Here is a 13,403-nt window from a genome sequence, read left to right as displayed (position 1 = left end):
CTGGCACGAAAACTAGTTGCCATGTTCTTTATGTAGCTGCCATGAACCAACCTGATCCCAACAGATTCACTTTCCTAGAAAGAAACAACAAAGTTTAGGAGCCATGTTTCAAATCTACAGAAGGCAAGTGTTTTCAAGTGGATTTTTTTGTTATTATTTTCTGTCCAGTGGAGGTTATAAAGTTTACCAAGGTTTGTTTTCAGTGCATTATATACTGCTCCCATTAAAAATCATGTTATAATAAAGAAAGCCTATTTATTTGTGATACAACCAGGTTGTCAAAGTCTGAACCGTTTCCTCCAAACACATCTGTCAAAGACTAATCTGTTTGTTACTACAGAGATGAGGACATGACAAAACATCGCCAGCATGGCGCAAGGCACTCTCTTCCTGGAGGACGGGGGTGTTTATACGGGCTGAAGGGCCCCAGGGCTATTGACTCAGCTGAGCCCAAACTCCCCAGCAGCCCTGTAGAGCAGCAGCGTGGACAGAGGTGGTTTGAAAAGGACAGTATGTACAGTATCTCAGCTTACACCCACAGTCTTGAATATATTCACACACAGATGTATACAAAAAGCACAATTTAGTGTCCAGTTGTGATTTAATGGATGATTATTATCAATATTTGTTTCATTTTAGGATTTAATTGGGGTTGAATTGACTCCACAACTCCTTGGCAATGGTCCCCTGCCTGGTTATGGGTCTTTAACAAGAGAGAGGGACATGGGTGAGAAAGAAAACTCAATGCTGTTCACATACTGTTTACATAAGGAAAGCCTGCCAGGGCATAACAGGTTCCAGACCCTTAGTGCGCCAGTATGTGCGTGAAACTTCTGTCTTACTCACATATGTTCACATGCAGGCACACGTACACTCACACACATTGAATCTTACTGCAGGAACACATACCAAGAGTGTGTGTTAAAAGGCCATACAACAATATCCTTACTACTGTTATATTCACTTTTAAAGTTAAAGTTGAGCATTTGACTTGAAAAGAAAGTAAGGAACTATTCAAATGAAAGAACATAGAAGGAAATTTATTTGTTTACACTCTTCCAATCTGTGTCTGAGATGTCTGAATGTACTGACAAAGCGCTTTAATAAATAGAATCAAACCTTCAGAGCAGCATACTCACTTCCTTGCTTGAAGGCAACATTGCCTCTTCCTCCATTATCTTAGTCTATAATGCTCCTATGGCTCAACAGATCGTACCTTAAGGAAGCAAAACACGTCTGCATGACAGCTCACCGTTTTATTAAATTCAAATGTCATCCGACTGATAAACCTTACAGGACTGGAAGGAAGTACACGTGCCTTTTTCCTTTTCTTTTTTTTTTTGATCCTCTACAGATCTAATAAAGAACTCAAAATAATCATGGGAGAGGTTACACAAAAAGGAGAAGTTGCAAGCCTCCCTCAGCAACCCCCCGCCAGTATTTTCCCATCCCTCCCTGTGTGTAGATGTAAAAAGGCAACCTTGGGGAGCCCAGACCTAAACAATGTGACTCCTAGAGGCCTGTTAAAGGCCTTCCCACCACTCCCGCAATCTCTTGGGCGCTTCCTGTTTGTGTAAAAGATTTTTTGTCTTTGGACATATCTGTTTTTTCGCTCCAATCAAGGAGTGTGGCAGCTACATAATTTTACATCTCCAGGGTTAACCTCTGGGTCATTGATTTCCGTGACGCTAAGCAGGAAATTAAACTCAAAAGGTCAGTCCAAAACCAGTGTGCTTACAGGTTGTACACATATTCTTGACTCCTTACAGTACTAACTAAAGACAAACACGCACAAAAAAAACACAGCTGATGTGACAAAACACACTTTCTGTTCCATTACTCTTCGTCCACGTCCCTCTCGTCCTCCCACACAAGCACAGTTTTTGAGTCAGGCACATGCGAGCAACAACGTTAACAAGGCAGGGTCCATTCAGTGTGCGAGATGTAGTAAATATTTTCTGAGCCTTGACTGCACACCAGAGGGATGGTGCTAGAGCTGTCCTTGACACCTACACAGCACACTGAGAAAATAAAAGGCTTGTTAAAGTCACAGTGGACAGGTCCCTTACGGGCCATCCCAGGGTGATTTATATAGTGCTGGATATTTAAGGCTGTCAAGAGCCCAGAAATTAGTTCTGTACAGATGGATGTTTGTTATGTCTATACAAAGCATGAGAGTGTTGTGGGTCCATTAAACAAAATACATGTTATAAAAAGGTGTTCTGGTGCTTACTGGAGTCCGGCCTCCATTATCTACACTACAGGCAACAAAATACCACAACACATGCTTTAAGAGTTTATTTTATAGCCTTTAACACTGCAGACCAGATGTACATCAGTTATAGTATTTTCCACTGTCAACTTAACAACACAGCTCCCCCAACATCACTCATAAACACAAGGCTCATATGTTCTATTGTAACACTGTAATCACACCAGTAGTTCAACATAAGTATTTGTTAATTGGTTGGCTAATTAAGCTGATAAATGCCTTAATTAACATCTACTTCTGTGACAGCATGGAAACAAAGGTGTCTCAATATATGGTCTTGATTTCATGATTTTTTGTTTGTTTGTTCATATGGCAGACAGACGAACAGCACGATCATCGTAGGCATTTAGATGGCAGAAATGAGTAGTTCTGTGGCCAACTGACATGACATGGACATAAATGAATTGATGTTTGGTATCCAGACTCTGACCTCATCTCTCCCAAGTTTTCACCAAGTTCAGCTCAGCGGGGAATGGGGAGCAGTCATAATAAACTTTCCTCTTCACAGGGGAGTTCAGACAGATGCTGTGGAATTTGTGAGGCGCAACATGCAGCAACACACAGTATATGAACAGCGACAGCAGCAGACAATTTCTTTAGCGGGTTTTTGGAGCAGAGTTTGCAAATAAGCAGCATAGCAGAACAAAACAGTCAGCAGAGCAATAGCGCATACAGCCCCTTAAACCCCCCATCCCACAAATAGCACGTGATCACTAGGACGTAACCATAGCTACATAGTTTAGCAGCAGCTTGAGTCCAGCAGTTTAAAAAAAGGATTATGAAAAGAAAAAAAACGTAAGAATAAATATCAAAGACTTGAAATATTTCTGTAAATATTTTGGCTGAATATTATGTGTGTGAACATTGTGTGACAGACTGTTTAATAACCACTGAAACCAACGCTACAAAGTTGTTAGCAAGACAACAGTAAAATCCCAAGAACAACACACGTGTGTATTTTGTAATTCAGATTCGAGGCCGAGGAGGAGATGAGAAACGGCCAGCAGCACAAGAGGAGCACCAAACAGTTATTATTCGGAAAAGACGTCCGAAGGAAGGAGACAGCAATGATAACAGGTGAGTTAGCTTGTGAAATGCTACATTAGCAACACGCGCAGCTAGCAGCTGGGGAGTGGCAGCAGAGTTAGCATAGCTGCCTCACATGGCGAGAGTGGTGGCGGAGCGACTGTTTAAATTGACCGCCTCCACCTACAGGGGTGCTTTCATTGTCATTCATTGTTTCATTGCATTATTTTGTGACCATGTGTTAACTTGCTATCATTTCTTAGCTTGCACCGGTTTGTGTCTCTTCCGGAATGTCATTACATTTGAGCTAGCATGTGTTACATCCCCGTGGATCAATCATAAGTCTTGGCGATACCTTAAAAGGTAAAGTTAAACAGACCCTTTCTACTGCATACATTATGACCTGTCAAACACAGGTGTATCCAATAACTTTATTATTTGGTTCATACCACTGCTATGATAGCTGGAAGTGAGCCATGGTTGATGTTATTAGTTCCACCTGTGCTCTCCCTGCTATGACAAGTCAAAATGTCTGCTGTGAAAAAGGTTTATGTGTACAGTTCATTTGGGAACGATAGGGAGGACACGAGTATCATAGCAAGATTTATTTGAAAATCAAAACGTGGAGTACAAGTTGGACAGACCTTTGAAGAATAAGTGGTGATGCTCATTAAGAAAACATGTCTATTCCAAGATATGAGGTCAGGGTTTCTCTCAAGAACCTTGTGTCTTCTCAGTGTGAAAACACTGGTACTTTAGGCAAAATTGAACTTTCATTTATCAACAGAGACTAATGAGCAACATGTGAGGAAAGAAAAATCCATCTCATGTTCCTGATAATTTTGTCATAATAAAATTCAGCCTGGCGCCTTGTTACTAGTTAAAATGCAAAAAAATTCACACATGGGCTTTTGATGGAAACCATGCGGCACTAACCTGTAAACATGTGAAATATATTTATAGACTTATAAAGATGACTCAGCCTCTTGTCAGTCAATAATGGTTAGCAGTTTACAGTTAGAGCTGAGTCTCCAGACTTCACAGAGTATTGTCTTTCTTCAGCAGGTGGCTGTGTGTTCGTTTGGCATTTTAGTGCCCATGTTGTTCAGGTCTAAAAGGTCCATCCTTCCCCGCAGTGCTCTGTGCTACCAGTAATTACCTCAGTCATCAATTCATTCTACTACAGCTTAAGTGCTAACACAGCTAATCTTGTTAAAGTGATTTGATTAGCAAGAACATCACCCACTACAGCACCTCCAGGGTGTGAGCGATTGAGATGAAGCCTTGTCCTCTTTCTGGCCTTACTTCACCTAGAAATGATGTATTATCCAACAGATGATAAATGGCCGTATTCCATGGATTTTACTGTACTGTCCAAATTGTTGCACAACACGAATTTAGCAATGCTCCTGGAATAACTTTGTGTTTTTTAGGGCGAATTATGGAGTTCATTTTCAGGACATGGAGTTTTGCTTTGTAAACCACAACCTGAAATAAACACCACCCATCCATTCTAAAAAGGTACAGTCCCATAGGAAATTTCATTCCCCACCTAATCTTCTCCCCCCCTCCCCAGATCTCCATTTTTAAATCATCGACATCTGTTTCTGCTCGTACTTGAGGAGTGTAAATCAATGTTGTAGTGCGGGGTGTTGCAACAACATCCTGTCCTCACTGAGAATTATTTGTTTTGTGGAGAACAGTTAGAGATTCGAGGCTCAATACATAGCTCTCTCCTCACTTCCTGAGAGGTCTCATGGGTCAGATATAGATTGTTGATAATTCTTGTGGCAGCAAGACGGAGGCCATGCGGTTGATTTGATACCATAAAGATTCTCATTGCTGTGACAGGATACGCAATAAGAAAACATTTGCCTAATGGATGATTCTTATCATTCACAGTAATTGAAGACATAATGGAACCTGATCATAATCCCCTGAAGGTGTAAATAGCTCTGTTGCTGTGTAAAGTGAGTTACTCTCCTCCTCAACCTGCCCCTCCTTAAAAATGACAGGAATAAATACAGAAGAGCACTCTGTTGTATGTCATGTATTTTCAAAATGGCTTCCAGAACCTTGTACCTGTTGCCTTTTCACTCCTGTGTGACCTCCGTGAGGCTGTGAGCCATAGTGAAGCTCGGTAAATGCGATCATTCTCAAATGACTGGGTCGCACCTGAGTGAGCAAAAGCCACCAAACAGGACCTCCACTCAGCCTAAAGTGTTTGTTTTTCCTTTCTTTCCTCGTTTGTCTTTAACCCAGGTGATGGCTTTCTTCAGCGTCAACACTGCAGACACTGAAACTGAGGGGATTTAGGGGATGACAGCCACTTCGCCTCATCCATCACTATCCATCTCCATGACAGTTACGATAGACTGCAGCAAGAGAGGTGAGGATTTGACCCACTTCTCAACACCTGTCAGGACCTTGAGAAAGAAAAGAATAGTGAGAGACAAATAACTTTAGCACCAAGCCGTGTGTGATGGATGTTTGCAGATCCTAAAAATAGAGATCCCTACAGTTGTTTTACACAACCGTAAAGTGCGCAGGCCTCAAATGCCTCCCATTTGTACCAATCAAATTCTTTAATCGCCCATGAATTTATTCTTTGTAGTACCATTTTACTAGTCACTTCCATCAGCAAGTGCCTCAACCACACTTAAATAGACTCGACAAAGCCAGCTTTGCCATGGGGAGTTGTCAGCTCGGTCACAGTGACACAGGCGCACACACATTTGCACACTCGCAACAATACAGCCACCTCCTTTAAAAATAAAGTCTGACAAATGAGTGACAACTGAATCACATACTCAAAAACGGGAAATGTTTTTAGGAAGCCCAGCATGGAGCGAAAGAAAAGTAGTAACCCAACTCTCAGGCTCCACCCCGCCAATTTTACCCCCCCTCCTCTAGCTCCTCATACACCCTGATCCAAGCCAAGGGCGAGCTTTTGTGGCAGCTATTAATACAGTGTGTCGACAGGTCCAATCACAATCAGAGCCTGGCCATTCCTTTCATGCTGTGCAGAGGACAAGGGACAGGGGGCTGTCATGGGATGAGAGATGATAGAAGTGGGAGAAGAGAGGTGGTCGAGATATTAAAGTAAGATTAACCAAAGTGCTGTCTATGATTATGTGTGCATGTCTGGTTAATTAAACTGCAGTTCTGAATTAAATGCCCTCAAAAGATTGTGCAACAGGCCTAGATTTTGCGTTTTAATCAGCTTTACCTGTCAAAAGCAGCAATAAATTTCATACGAAAGAGAAAGTGAGTGATAAAAAGCAGACATTTAAAGAGGGAGAGGAAAGATGGTGCTTGGGGAGTAGGGGGAAAGAGCAGAGGAGGAGGAGGTGGAGGAAGTGGAGGAGAGGTGCTATTGTGTAAGATCTTGTGTGTGTTTGTTTGTGTGTGTGTGCGCACAGACTGTTGGCTGGAGAGAGATGGGCTAGGACAATACGTAGCTGGCTGCCTCTAATATAATTCATTCTTTATGTGAGTGTGTGTGTGTGAGAGAGAGAGAGAGAGAGAGAGAGAGTGAGTAGTGGGGGGTGTGTGTGTGTGTGAGAGTGTGTTTGTGTGTCAGACGGTATTCCTGCTCGTCTCGCTCCAGTTAAAGTTAAATCAGAGGCAGTCACTGGCACACTGCGGTGGTCTCTCTATCTCTCTGACTGTCCTGCTCTGAAAGCATCAACAGCCTCCTGGTTCAACACCACAGGTAAGACCACACTTTACCTCATTCTCAGAAATATACTTTTATCTTTTTAAACTTTTTTTTTTAAGTGTTATTTTGTGTGTGTGTGTGTGTGTGTGTGGTTTTTTTTTTTTTTTTTTTTGGCTGCTTTCAGACGTCTCTAATGTTCTAACACCGAAACGAAAAGACTTCATTTTCTGTAAATATTTCTCCCATAAGTCCTTTGTTGAAAATCGCTGATTACCTGGGAACCCGCTCATGTAAGAACAAAACAAAATGTTAGATCTATTCACTGTCTTATTTTGTGCCACCTGTTGTAGCTGTTTGTTCAAGTTGTTCATGTGAAAGTCCTGTGTGTGCAGCGCCTTTAGAACAGCTACTGTAGCTGTGCAGTAGGGATGGGGAAGAATCCAGAGCTGCTTTATGCAAACGAACGAAGAGAGGGAATAGAGGCTACGCTGAAGTTTACTCTGACATGCCAGGTCTCGAATTGTTGTAGAGAATTGGATCCACTTCCTGATAAACAGTAGCTCTGCACTCCTCGGAAATTCTCACTTATGAAGAATTTAATCCCCAAGACAGACAGGAAAAAGGGGAGTAGGTAAGGACGGCAGGGTGGTTATGGGATAACAAGGAAGGGTAATTGAAGGAGAGAACAGAAAAAAAAGTGAAATTTAGACAGAAATTAAGTGATACTGGGGATGTTGAGGAGGAGAAGCACCATGCTTTTAAACAGTATGGGTTTCACCTTTAAAGGTGATTATTTCCCCCTTATATTTCTGTGTATCATTTAATATAATATCAGGTTCTGCAACAGAAAAATCTCTTAACAAACTACTGACTGGGAATCAATTGAGTACGTTAGAGTGCTGGTGTCATATTTCTTAAAATACAGCCCAGGAAATGAGGGGAAGGCTTCACAGGCAGAGGTTTGTGCTGTTTAATTGTGCAAGTCACATGAAAGAGTTTTGTAAACAGAAAAATGGTTTCTGAAGCCAATATTTCCATTAGCTCTTCTCCTGTAGGCATAAGTCAAATCTTCATTTAGTTTATGGACATTGTCACTCTCACTCTGTCTCTCTTTCTGTGTCACACACACGCACACACACACACATTTCATCAAAATCTTCTGTTCTTTCTCTTTCTGAGCATATATGTGTAAAATGCACTTATTTTAAATTGATGTGTCAGTGTATTTAAAACAATGCAATCCACTTAATTGCATGGCAATGCTACACTTAGTGAGTTTCTGCAGCAGTCAGTGAGGTTGATACTGGTCAAGTTTCCTACTTCAAAAACTCTTCAGCTTAAGTGACACCCTGTAAGTTGAGACAAGGGGAAGTGAGTTGAAGGAGGCTACAGATGAGGTTCACTACACTATTAGACAGCCGCAGTTTTACTCTACAAGGAGTAATGGTGACAAATTAAGCTGTAATGCAGTTTTAATACTAGCATTTATTGAAGATGGGTGTTAACTTTGTAGTCCTGTAACTTATTAGAAGATACAGGAAACTTAAGGTTCCGTTTACAACAATAGGACGCTCCGGTTGTTGCGGAACGCTCTGTTGACCAAAAGGCCCACACAAGTGGATGATCATGAGGTGGGAGGCTGAGGTGGTGTGTTCCCAGTAAGATGAACCTCACTTCATAATGGGCCGACATAAATCATTAACTCCATCAACTAGACATTTTAGTGGCTCTCTCTATGGGCAGCCAGATGGTGGTGCTCATGTCAGAGCAGACGGATGCTCAGGCTGAGGGCAGCTGCAGATAGCTCTGTTGATGGGAACTCAGCTGGCCCAGGCTGTGATTTTAACTTTTCTAGGTTTAGCTTTTTATGAAAATCCCTATGATCCCGGGAAGAGGCTGTGTTTAGACACCCTGAGGTAGGATTATAAATGGAATGCTGCTACTGCAGTGTCATTCAGGAGTCAGCCACCGTGCTGTGAACCAAAAATGTCCCCAAACTTCCTCTTAAACATGATTTCATTCATTGTGAACTTTGTCTTTGCAAATATTACATGGCCTCAGTCCATTGTCTTGTCTGAGAGGATGCAGCTTGCCCATGGACCCTGTGAAGTAGGTGTTTACCTTCCTGTCTGTGGTCACCCAGGGTTTATGGCTGTCATTCAGTAATGTGCCATCTCACTGCGAGCTATAGCACACTGGACATGGCCACATTAAATCACCTGCTTCCGAGTTACCTTCTGCCTGTGCCACTTCACCTTTATTATGGGGCTCACTTACATATATAGGCAGCAATAACTTTCAGTCTTGTTTATATTCACTCACCACACATGTCCCCTGGCCTTGAGCATCTCCCTCATGGAAAAATACTGGCAGTTGAAATGCCAAGCCTTCCAATAATGGCATGTGGTGTCGATTTTCTGCCATATTTCCATTTGTGGTCACCAGAAATCTTCTTAGCATCAAGAGATTTTCTTAAACTGAGCACTTTTAAATCCTCAAATGGTGAAACTGATATGTGTTTTGTCGCTCTCTTCTGTGCAGTTTAAATTTACAGCCACCCACTGTTAGAATCATTAAAGAAAGAAAACACAGGTACAGCAAATCTAAGTAGTGACATCTGTGTCAGTACTTTACCGTACCTACTGCACTTGGGTCTGAGCAGGAAACTCTTAGAGATATTTCATTATTCTGTTGCCCTTGGCACCCACATATCTTCCACACTCAACAATCCCCACATCTGCAACCGATACGGTTGTTGCTTTAGTGCACTGAAGGTTTTTTTTTTTTTTTTTAAAAAAAGAATTCATCCACTCAAACCTGGTGGAAAATGAGGAGATCTTTTACTTGGAGATAAAATAGTTCTGGTGGAGGGGCTCAGACTGTCTTAATGCCAAACAGAGGGCAGCAGGAATGCAGATAGGGAAGTAGTTGACAGTAGCTGGAACAGCAACAGTGGCTACTAGATTTCTTCAAAAACATAGGGCAACTTTTCAGTATTTTCTAAATAAATCAACATATCTGGACAAGTTTTCCATCATTATATCACTGTTACTGTATCAGCTGTGAGATGTAAAGAGAGTAAAATCTTGAAGCTGGGATGCCATCTTGTGGTAAGACCTCTGCTTAGTTTAGTCAAACTGGTATTCAGGGTTTTACATTTCTATTCAAAGCAAATAATATACAAAAATTACATGCAAAATAGCCAACTTCCTATTCTGAAAAGCAGCCCATGAAATTGTTTTATAATCAGTATCTGCTGTTTGTCCATTTCTGAGCTACAAATTCAGAGCGCGTTTTTCCCACACATCTGTTTGGTTTCAGTGTTGCCACGAACATGTTGTCATTTTCTTGTAATTAGTAACAGAATCTTCTTTCTTTGCAGCAGCTATAGTAATGGTATACATGAGGCTTATGCTAATATTATTACATCAGCCCCACTAATGACGCTCACTAAGCTGTTCTATTAAACATAAAGACTCTAAACAAAGAGGAGAATGTCCTTTTTTTCCCCCATTTCACATTCTGCTCATACAAATGAAGCAAAAACTAGCCCCAAGGCAAATTTTCCACAGCACGCAGGTTTGATTTTCTCACAGAGCAAAGTTTCCACAGAGCCGAATCCCTGCTGTCCTGTTTGTTTAGGTGTGTGCTGATTAGAAGTTCTCATGCTGGGTACAATGTATCTCTGCACACCAAGGGTTTGAAACGTGACATGTCTTTTACAGTGACTGGAGCCTCAACCCTCTCTTTCTCTCCCCTCTCTGCTCCCCCAGTACCTCAGTGTTTAATGGTGTTGTTATCCAAGCTCACACTTTGCCATGCAGTCTTCATTAACACAGGTCATAACACAAGGCATAAATGTTCTCCTTCCGGGTGCTGACAGTCCACCCAGATGGACGGGCCATTTGATAAACACTGTACAGTTTTACTGTTGCCATTCATTAGCTGAGAGACGATTTAAAGGAGATGGCAGAGTGCAGACTGTCTGAATAATGGTGTTTCAGAGTGCATTTTTGGAATATTGAATAACATACAACATCTGTTTTTCATGGCTTCTTATTTTACAGAAATAACATAAAGCGTCAGGATGGCTTTAATGTGCAGGTCTTTAATGAGCTGGTGTAGGGTGAGCACTTTCATGGGTGCTCGTGTGGATTAGCGTTTATGGACCATGCCAGCGGTAATGATGGCTCTTCCCCTAGACTGCCTGTGACATTTTTGTTGTGTTTCTTTTATAGGACTCGCTGAGGCCCTTGCCCAAGGCCTGTATCAGTCACCACAGACGCACCCTGCCGACAGGGCCCCTTGTTTAAAAGTCCCAGGATCTGGCACTAAAAAAGGGAAAATGAAGAATATAACGACAGGAGCGACAGACAGGTTAGTTCTGACATGCGGTATGTCTGGACACCATGAAATCATCTTCACCCTGGTGCCCATCGTCTATGGCTGTAACTTTGTCATCGGCATTATTGGAAACAGTATGGTGGTGGCCGTCATCTACTGCTACATGAAGTTCAAGACAGTGGCCAACATTTTTGTCCTCAACCTTGCTGTGTCTGACCTCACCTTCCTCATCACTTTGCCCATGTGGGCGACCTTCACTGCCACAGGCTATCACTGGCCCTTTGGGGGATTCCTGTGCAAGGCCAGCGCAGGGCTGGTGATTTTTAACCTCTACACCAGCATCTTCTTCCTCACAGCACTCAGCATTGACCGGTACCTGGCCATTGTCCACCCAGTGCGATCACGCAGGTTCCGCACCGTGGTGTACGCACGCATCACCTGCGTAGTGATCTGGCTTTTTGCCTTTGTGCTTAGTGTTCCCACAGCACTGACCAGAGATGTCCACAACCTCACAGACTCTAACACCACAGTGTGTGGCATTCTGCACCCGAAAAATGAAAATGTCCAGAGGTTGAAAGAGCTCCGGCTGGCCATCAGCCTGATGAAAAGCTTGCTGGGCTTCCTGGTGCCCTTTGTCATCATCATCACCTGTTACTGCCTCATCGGACGGGCGCTGCTGGGGGCAAAACACATCCAGAAAAGCTCCCGTTCCCGCGACGACGAGGTATTGCATATGCTCGCAGCAGCTGTCCTGGCCTTCTTCCTGTGCTGGATGCCCCATCAGGTGTTCCATTTCATGGAGGTGCTCACCCAGCTGAAACTGGTGGAGAACTGTGCCATCGTGGAAATCATAGACACCGCCATGCCCTTCACCATCTGCATCGCCTACTTCAACAGTTGTGTTAACCCTATTGTGTACGGCTTTGTGGGGCGCAGCTTTCGCAAAAACTTATTACGGCTGTTGCGCTGCTCGCCAGGTGGACCCACCAGGCCTCACCCGAGCATTAGCTCCAAGATGAGCGCCCTGTCCTTCCGTGCCTCGGAAGCACTGAGTCTAACATCCAAAAGTAAGAGCTCCTCTGACGTTAAGTGAAAGAAAAGGGGAAAAAAGAGGGTACGAGTTCACTCTCCCCGCTCTTTTGGTCTGTGGTTGGAGTCCGGGGTTAGAGACTTTCCATGCTTTTAAAACCCCAACTGTATTACCGAGCACTGAACCATGGAAAGAGGCTGTAAAGTTGTATTCATGTCCCTCTGTGAGTCAAAGAAATATTCACTATCTTATACAATCTGCAGAATAGTTATTTGTAAACCATCACACTCATACTTGTCACATTCCTGCTGGCAAAAGTCTCTGTCAGTGTCACAAAGTAAAAAAAAATATATTAATGGAGTATTTCCCTGCGAGAGAAGACCATACATGATCACAGAAACCATTATTTATATAAGATATATATGTACTGTTGGATTTTGTCACCATTATATCTTAAGGATACAGTGCAGTAATATATTGTCCCGTGATAACTACTCTGTGTGCTCAGCAGGTCTTTCATTAGTTGGAACAGAAAGAGCAAAAGAAAAAAAAAACTTAAAAAGCTAGTCATGCATGCTCTGCCCACAGCTGTATACATGGAATTGGAAATTTGTAGCAAAAATATGTTGTAAATTCATATCATTTATTAATATACTTGACTATATGCTATATAGTATCGTCAAATGATGTGCTCTGTGTGAAAATGTATAAGTGTTGCATAATAAGACTGTAATTCTGAGATGTTCCAGGTCTGGGAGTAACACACTGTATAAATAAGAGTGCTACACAAACATTCTTGGTTGGGTGATCTTTGTCAATCTATCTGTGGTGGTTGTATTTGTGGTATTTAAACATGTTGATAGATTTTTTTTCTACTCTCTAAGTGTACAGTTTGTGAATGTATGAAAATAAAATGAAAAAATCTACAGTCCTAAAGTTGGTTTATTTATTTATGTATATATATATTATATACATATATATGTTACAAATCATCCTGTCTTGTGTCATTAGTTAGCATGACATCCAGAAATAACAGCTGATGTGAGATTGTGTAATTATTAGGAATGAAA

At 42.1% G+C, this 13,403-nt stretch overlaps 1 protein-coding gene across 2 annotated transcripts; it reads left to right on the top strand.

Moving 5' to 3' along the window:
* The first annotated feature begins 3,308 nt into the window (after positions 1-3,308).
* On the top strand, positions 3,309-13,259 carry agtr1b (angiotensin II receptor, type 1b). Of its 2 annotated transcripts, XM_018673775.2 has the most exons (3): positions 3,309-3,349; positions 5,561-5,687; positions 11,198-13,259. In XM_018673775.2, the coding sequence occupies exons 2-3, from the start codon at positions 5,618-5,620 to the stop codon at positions 12,394-12,396; spliced, it is 1,269 nt and encodes a 422-aa protein (XP_018529291.1). In that variant the 5' UTR covers positions 3,309-3,349; positions 5,561-5,617; the 3' UTR covers positions 12,397-13,259. The 2 variants fall into 2 exon arrangements, with proteins under 2 accessions (XP_018529291.1, XP_018529293.1); XM_018673777.2 differs by lacking the exons at positions 3,309-3,349; positions 5,561-5,687 and adding an exon at positions 6,697-7,013.
* Positions 13,260-13,403: the final 144 nt, after the last annotated feature.

This window comes from Lates calcarifer, linkage group LG24, assembly GCF_001640805.2.
Source record: "Lates calcarifer isolate ASB-BC8 linkage group LG24, TLL_Latcal_v3, whole genome shotgun sequence".
Classification (NCBI taxonomy): domain Eukaryota; kingdom Metazoa; phylum Chordata; class Actinopteri; family Centropomidae; genus Lates; species Lates calcarifer.
Note: the sequence above shows the minus strand (reverse complement) of the source record. Positions and strands in the feature narration are given on the sequence as shown.